The sequence below is a fragment of the Vigna radiata genome, chromosome 7 (genome assembly GCF_000741045.1).
Source record: "Vigna radiata var. radiata cultivar VC1973A chromosome 7, Vradiata_ver6, whole genome shotgun sequence".
NCBI classification, from domain to species: domain Eukaryota; kingdom Viridiplantae; phylum Streptophyta; class Magnoliopsida; order Fabales; family Fabaceae; genus Vigna; species Vigna radiata.
In genome coordinates this window covers 55,425,948-55,433,900 of record NC_028357.1, presented here as the reverse complement: position 1 = coordinate 55,433,900, position 7,953 = coordinate 55,425,948, and the positions used below count along the sequence as shown (strand labels likewise).

Here is a 7,953-nt window from a genome sequence, read left to right as displayed (position 1 = left end):
TATGCTTACATGTATTTTCCAAGTTATAACACTTAACATAAATGTTCCTTTTCTCTGCAAAAATGTAATTTATTGTTGAATATTTAATTTTTTTTGTAAAACAGAAAGCCCATGGGCTGGCCCTGACCCACAGGGCTTTGGGGCTTTTTAGCCCTGGAGGCTTTTTTAATAAGGGGCATTTTTGGTCTTATGGGCTTTTTTGACCCCAACCCAGATGGGCTAGGGCCAAGGCCTATTATAGGGCCTCTTTGACAGCTCTAACCTCCCCTGCATCATCATCCTCACTCGAAGTAAAATCTTCAATGACTACTTCTTCCTCCCCCTGCACGTCCTCTTCCTCCCTGTCCTCCACCTCTACTTCCTCCTCCCCTTGAAATTGCACGTCATCCGTATCCCGCACATCCAGTTCATCCAAAGCCTGCACCTGCACTTCATTATCCAAACCCTGCACCTCCACTTTATCCTTATCCCCACCTATCTAGCTACCTTCTCCACTCTTTAAACTTGCATAGCAAAATAACTTCTTCATTTAATTCATTTTTAACAATCTCTTACTCATCATCCACACTGTGGACCATAAATAAGTGAACTTTCCCAAAATACTTAGCAATGTTTACTATGTTCATTGCATCTTTGTCATCATACAGCTTATGCAGAATATTTTCAATGCAATAAAATAACTTAGTGACTTTAATATACCCCAATTTTTTAATGACGTCTACTACTTCGAAATAACTCCATTTGTCAGGTCCACATTCTAATAAGTTACTTCCCCACCAACATATTCAAAAGGAATATCGTTTACCAAGATCCCACTATGATGGACCACAACATTAAACCTCTCGCCAAACATCCCAACCACAATCCTACAAAATAAACTTTATGAATATGGAACCATTATGCAAACACTAAAAATAATTGCTAAAAGGTATGAGAAAGCAAAACCAAAAACACAAAACCGACAATCACCCACACACAACCAATTATAATATGTTACACATCAAGTTTATACAAATGTTCAAATAAATCTAACACTCACATTCGAAACATTTTCTACATTTTACAGAATTATTCAAGAAAATGTTACATACCAATGCGACAGAGCATAGATTAAAAAAATGAACATTTTAAAAAATGAGAAACATCTCGAAGAAAGCTTATAAAAGTTGGTACAATCATATCTGTTATTTATTTCTTGAATAAGTAAAAGTTTTTAAAAGCACTTATTTTAAACTTAACATGTGAAGCAGATGAGGAGAAAGGAGAGGGAGAAACCGTGGAAGCAGAACAACCGCAGAGCTTGTGACTAAGGCTTGCCTAACTTCTTCTACTCTCTTTTCTTTTTGTTTCCAACTCTTCTTTCTTTGGCGATGAAGCCAAACCCAAGTCAATTTCAGTTACTCAATTGAATTTTGTTCCTCATGCTTCTTGCTTCGCAGATTAGAATGTCGCTCGTTGCGTTAGCTGCACCTGCCTCTCCCACTGTCCTTGCTTTTCGCCGTATATTCTCTTTTTGCTCTATCCGTTATCATCTCACGCGCATTACTTATTGTTTGGAATCGGAGAGAACTGACGGAAAATTATCGGAGTTCTATTTTGTACTTTTAAGTGTTAATTACTATCAATTTCATACTATTGATGCATCGGTATTCTATTTTGCGGTTTCAGGCGGAGCGAACCAATGGAGCGCGCTATTTCCGAAAAGCAGGGGAACTGGTTCGTCCTTGTTCGCAAACTCTCTCAGGAAACGGTTGCGATTGCGGTTTTTCGCTTCGGGAAATAATGGCGGCATTGTGGAGGAGATATCTGAAGCCAAAAAAGAGCCTAAGAATTTTGTGTGGCCTGATAACAAGGTTCGAAGTGTTACTTTTTCTCTTTGGAAATTCTGTCTATTTGATTGGCCTGGGGAACCAGCGGTCCTGGTTTATGTTTGATACTTCGTGGTTAAATTGACTAGGAAAGAAATATTATCTTATATTGCAGAAACCTAGAGTGTGCATATTAGGCGGTGGATTTGGTGGCTTATATACTGCTTTGAGGTTGGAATCATTGGAGTGGCCTGATGATAACAAACCACAGGTATGTTGTCTTCAAATAACTCTCTCGTTGAATTTCATTTCGTTTCACATAGAAGTTTGGTTTGATAGGCATTAAAACTCTATGATTTCATGTTCTAGTATAGTCAGTATGTGTTTAATTTTTAATGCAACGGGTTTTTTATTCTTTTTATTCAACATTTTGTATATTTGTTTCCTACTCATGTCCTTTGTTGAAGACATTGCTTGATCGTTGAAATTGCAAGTACATTACTCCATGTGCCATTGTATTTCCCACATTTGAAGGAATGAGCCCTTTTGTGTCACAACGTTTAGCCAAAATGCAGTGAGGGTTGACATGCTTACATGTCAAGGAGTACGCCACAATAAAATTAAGCTACAGTGATGAGTATTAATCCAATACTTTACTCATAGGTCCATGTTTGAAGGTATATTGTTACATTCTTGTCAACAGTGTAATTCCTAGCTAAATTCAAAAAACATAATAGGTTAGAATTTCATATTTTTGTAATATTTTTCAAGATTCAAATGATAAGAGAAAAAAAGGGAAGTTAAGAAGTGTGAATATACCTTCCAATCTCCTTGCATGGAAACGTCATACACATTATTGAAAAATCATAAGCCTTACACTAACTAGGGAAAAGGCTAAAAGTAGGAGCTAACGGCCATTTCTTAAGTCGATTTTACAGGATTGAGTTATACTTAAGAAAACTTAAGATGATACTAGAGTCTATCCTAGATCCTTTAATGGGTCACTTATCATATAATTCAGGCACCATGCCTATTAAACGGTATTGGAAAAAAATCCAAGTTTTACAAAAGCTAGTGATAAAACACCTCTTAAGCCGATTTTTTAGGATTTTGTTGGACTTAAACTCAAATTCTAAGATGGTGTTAGAGCAAAATATATTCAAGAGAACCACAACTGTCTCACGAACCACATGACTGCATTTCTGAAAATGATAATGCTACTTCTGTGGGTGAGGGCAAGACTCAAGAGAACCATAATGCAAATAAATTCTTAAAGTAATACTTTCAAGTTAGTTTTGAGGTGCGAGAACCCCAAATGTGCCACATTCTTATTTGCCTTTTGAGTTTTCTTAGAGATTCTATGTCCAATTTCCTTGACCATAGCTAAACTTGTGATGGGTCCCCAATGCACCATAGTGTGGATACATCACACAATAGTTTGAAACAAAGGTTATTTGGATTGGAGAGCATTGTGCCAAAGACTATTCTTTCAGTTATTAATGTGCCATACTTGGCTAAAGAAGATTCTGTTAGTCACTAATAGAATATCACATATTCCAAAGAGCTTATGAATTTCACGTGATGTATGCAAACTATGATTATATTAGGGAGTTCTAACAAGTTTAGATGGTAAAGGAAATTGGAATGTGTGACCTTCGAACAACTCAATAAGATTATAGTGCATTGGCATCCTTTGTGAAGGAAATTTCAGTTTGGTTCAAGGAGGATTAGTGCTGGGGAGGGTTGGTCAAGTTAGCTTCTAGCAATCTTGTTCACTAATAATGGAACTAGAGCAGAAAATATTCAAGGGAAATCCACTCTGCCTCAGTAACTACATGACAATGCTTCTGAGAAAATGATAACGCTACTTCAAATGAATTCTTAAATTTTCAAGCCAATTTTGTGGGTGCCCAAACCCCATGGGTGCCGCATTCTTATATGCATTTTGAGTTTTTCAAAATTCCCATCTTCCAATATCCTCAGAAACTAAGTTAAATATTCAACAATATTTCAGAAAATGATAATGTTGATTCAATTGGTGAGGGTAATGCACATGATTGTTAAGGTCAAACTTTTCAAGCTGGTTTTGTGAAACTAAGTTAAATCCAAACACATTATAAATTTCATGCTTCATGAAAATGAAAAATATACAAAACATGATAATTTCATATTGCCATGTTCACTTTTTGAGAACGAACTCTTTACAAACTTTAAAATGAATACAACAAAAAAGTTCTTATCTCAATATGTGAGGGCGTTACGTTTATCCCACAAGAAGGTATAGCTCACTCTTATTTTGACTCAATAAGTAACATTTTATTCTATTATACGTGGCTAAAACTACCTTCCTTATTTTTAGCCTAAAGCTGCTAGCTCTTGCTTTTACATCACTTAGCCAGGATCCAATTCAATTCATTCAGTTGTATGGCTGTTGGTACAAAAGCCATGACCCAAGGAACTTCGGAGCCCGTTAGAGGGAAAAAGAGGCTGAGCAGTATCTTTATCATTTTGCAAATGATTGTTTGATTAGAAGTTAGGTTCTTCTCATAGAACTTTGATTATGACGTTTTATATGCATGCCTGGTGACTTAATTGTTAGGACTTTATGCACACTTTTATTTACTTGTGATGTTTTTATAAGATAAATTTCTTTATCAAATATGGAGCAGATTATTCTTGTGGATCAGTCTGAACGTTTTGTTTTCAAGCCAATGTTGTATGAGCTTCTATCTGGAGGTACGCATTATTAAACCTGAGCAACAGTTGCAGTTTTCTTCTTTATTAAAAAATGATTCAATAGAATTGCATTACATAATGATATGCAGAAGTGGATGAATGGGAAATAGCTCCTCGTTTCTTAGATTTGCTGGCAAACACTAGTGTGCAGTTTTTCAAAGACAGAGTAAAAGTTTTGCATCCCTCTGATCATTGGGGAATGAATGTATCCAAAGAATCTAGATGTGGAGGAACTGTTCATCTTGAAAGCGGCCTTCAGATTGAATATGACTGGTACGATCAGCACTTTTTAAGTACCTCTTTTTTTTTTTTTTGTTTTGGGTTATTTTCTTGCGACATACTTAGGTTTATGCCTTTTGATACTTATTAGGATGTTTGGCTTGGATCCCTTTAATGTAGTTAGCTGAAGTGTTCTTTTTGTGTACCTAAAGCATCTGTAAAAGAAATGGATTTGCTTATTGTTAAAATGAAATGGAAATACATTTATATTATTGTTGCAAATAAAATTGCATCGTTTGTGATTTGAGCCTTTTCATTTCTTCACCCTGGACAGCCAGGCTGGTTCTTGCATTAGGCGCTGAAGCTAAACTGGATGTTGTACCAGGGGCGACGGAATTTGCAATTCCTTTCTCAACGCTAGAAGATGCACGTGTGAGTGCATAATAGGGTCGTCTATTATTCAATATCTTATGAATAGATTCGGCCTTTTTCTTGCCATCTTAGCATTTGGTTGATTCTATATGCTGATCTCTTGTTATCGCAGAAAGTCAATGATAAACTAACAACATTAGAGAGAAAGACCTTTGGAAAGGACGTTCAAATTAGTGTAGCTGTTGTTGGTTGTGGTTACTCGGGAGTTGAATTGGCTGCAACTCTAGCAGAGCGATTACAAAACAGAGGAATTGTGAGAGCAATTAATGTTGAAACTATGATTTGCCCGAATGCCCCACCAGCAAACAGGGAAGCTGCACTAAAAGTAAGTTCTTTAGATTTTATATTCTATGCTTGTTGGAACTTAGATACCTGCTTTGTACATGCCAGAAAATCGTGTGCAATTAGGTGATGGTCCACTAAGACGTTGACTTTGTACTTCCTTCCATGGAAGTCAGCAAGATACACTTCTCTGTTCAATTTTTTCTTTCCCTGTTTCGTGTTTATATTTAGAGCTTCAAGCTTAAATTTTTAAATGTTAAATATAATATAAATTGTCTACTAACTTCAAAAAATATATGCTCTAATTGTAATGTGATTGTTTATTGCTTGGGTTGAGGAAATGCGAACCAATTAATTATATATGAGGAAAGATAATGCTTAAGTAAATTTAACACTTCAAGGCAAGATGATCCTCGCTTAAATAACATGTGTTGCTTCTATCTTTGGTCGGACGTAGGCAACTAAGAACTAATTTCTTTGCAGGTTCCATGATGCTTACATAAACATGTTTAGTAAATTTGTCCTTTTGTAAGGGCTTGAAATTTGTAGGTGAATCTTTATAAATTTTCTTAGGTTTCTCTTGATGCTATAGATGCTCTTATTACAAATTTCAGGCTAAAAGGTACGTTTTGAATTTTCTCAGAACATGCAGGACTGCATCGTAATATATAACCTAATTGATTGCCTTAAATATTCTGAAGAAGAAATTGTGGGCAGTTTGAACTTATAAAATTTCATTCCTCGTAACTTCACTATTTAACACCCATTTTACTGTGAGTTTCTTAAAGCCATCAAAGCAACAGCCATAATTGAATGCTACATGGCTGCCACACGATGAGATTCAATAACCTAATGTTTTTCAAACCTTCAAACTAAGTAATCGAAGTCCTTCCTTCAATGCTCTCAACTATGGCTGCTTTAGTTTTTGCATACCATTCAATTTTATTCCTCTAGCCTAGGTTCATTACCCATGTTATGTAAGTGTAATGGTTTCTGAAGAAACATTGTTCTATGGATGTTAGGTTCTTTCATCAAGGAAAGTCGAACTTTTATTGGGTTATTTTGTCCGCTGTATTAGGAAGCTCAGTGAATTGGAATCTTCAGATACCTTGACAGGGGTGGATGAAAATAGTACTGAAGTAGCACCTGCTATTGAGAAATATATATTGGAGCTACAACCTGCTGAAAGGGGAATGCAGAGTGCAATCCTCGAAGCAGATCTGGTATTATGGACAGTTGGAACCAAACCTCCTCTTCCTCAGCTAGAACCTTCCGATGCACCATTTGTAATCCCACTCAATGCTAGAGGACAGGCTGAAACAGATGAAACACTCCGTGTTAAGGGTCATCCCCGGATATTTGCCCTCGGCGACTCTTCTGCATTGAGGGATTCAAGTGGAAAGATCCTTCCAGCCACTGCACAGGTGGTAAATGCTGCTTGAAATCCTATATGATGAGGCTATGACATTTATAAAAAATTTGAGTATACTATCATCTTTGTTTTCTTATTGTTTACCTTTGCCTTGCAGGTCGCATTTCAGCAAGCAGACTTCACTGGTTGGAATCTGTGGGCTGCAATCAATGGGCGTCCACTTTTGCCATTTAGGTACTTACTTTTGTCATTTAGGTACTTAACTACACACTCTTAAGTACTAACACTATACTTGTTCCTAATGGGGATGCCAGGTTTCAGAATCTAGGTGAGATGATGACCCTGGGAAGAAATGATGCTGTCATTTCTCCGAGTTTTATTGATGGATTGACATTAGAAGGACCTGTTGGTCATACTGGTAAGTCAGCCCCCATGCACATTTCTTCATTATGTTAGTTACTTAGTAAATAAAAAAGCAAAAAAACAAGTTTGAGTTTTTCTGTTTTTGCAGCGAGGAAGATAGCTTATTTGATCAGGTTACCAACAGATGAACATAGGCTTAAAGTGGGGATTAGCTGGCTTACGAAATCTTCCATTGATTTGGTGTCATCGCTGCAAAGTACCCTGTACAAGGTCCTTTCGGGCTCTTAGCTTCAGAAAGAATGGCATAACTTTGCCATATTGTATATTCAACAGCTCAAGACAAGATCAAGTACAGCTATTTTTATTCACAATGTTTCCTAACATAAATGAGGAGATGTAGATTTGGGGACCAATATTTCCGTTATTTGGGGACAATAAAAGAAATGGAATTGCAATGATTTTATTTTCGGGGGTTCTATAATTGGAAGGATCATAATTCAATTTTATACAGGGATACATGGATTTAGGTAACATTGTGATTTTGGGTACTCTGAATCAAATATCTGACAATATTTTGATTTATCTAAACGGATTTTGATTAGAGGTGTCAATTTAACCCATGGCCCCAGGGCCAGCCCCAACCCATTATTGAAAAAGCCCTATTTTAAGAAGCCCCTTAGGTAGGGGGCCAGAAAAAAGCCCCAACCCCCAAAACCCCCTCTCAAGTGGGTTAGGGTCAGG

General features: G+C 36.7%; 1 protein-coding gene across 2 annotated transcripts; it reads left to right on the top strand.

The window, feature by feature from the left end:
- Positions 1-1,205: 1,205 nt before the first annotated feature.
- Positions 1,206-7,716, top strand: LOC106769327 (alternative NAD(P)H-ubiquinone oxidoreductase C1, chloroplastic/mitochondrial). Of its 2 annotated transcripts, XM_014654901.2 has the most exons (12): positions 1,206-1,311; positions 1,440-1,500; positions 1,669-1,853; positions 1,984-2,079; positions 4,478-4,544; positions 4,634-4,817; positions 5,102-5,195; positions 5,308-5,520; positions 6,500-6,901; positions 7,007-7,083; positions 7,164-7,267; positions 7,361-7,716. In XM_014654901.2, the coding sequence occupies exons 2-12, from the start codon at positions 1,446-1,448 to the stop codon at positions 7,498-7,500; spliced, it is 1,617 nt and encodes a 538-aa protein (XP_014510387.1). In that variant the 5' UTR covers positions 1,206-1,311; positions 1,440-1,445; the 3' UTR covers positions 7,501-7,716. The 2 variants fall into 2 exon arrangements, with proteins under 2 accessions (XP_014510387.1, XP_014510386.1); XM_014654900.2 differs by lacking the exon at positions 1,206-1,311 and having other exon boundaries at positions 1,324-1,500.
- The last annotated feature ends 237 nt before the right edge of the window (positions 7,717-7,953 follow it).

Excerpts from the sequence above, each read along its gene's own strand:
- LOC106769327 (XM_014654900.2), top strand. The coding sequence starts at position 1,422 with ATGCTTCTTGCTTCGCAGATTAGAATGTCGCTCGTTGCGTTAGCTGCA. Across the intron at positions 4,818-5,101 it reads CTTCAGATTGAATATGACTG|GCTGGTTCTTGCATTAGGCG; the intron begins GTACGATCAGCA and ends CTGGACAGCCAG. Across the intron at positions 6,902-7,006 it reads TCCTTCCAGCCACTGCACAG|GTCGCATTTCAGCAAGCAGA; the intron begins GTGGTAAATGCT and ends TTTGCCTTGCAG.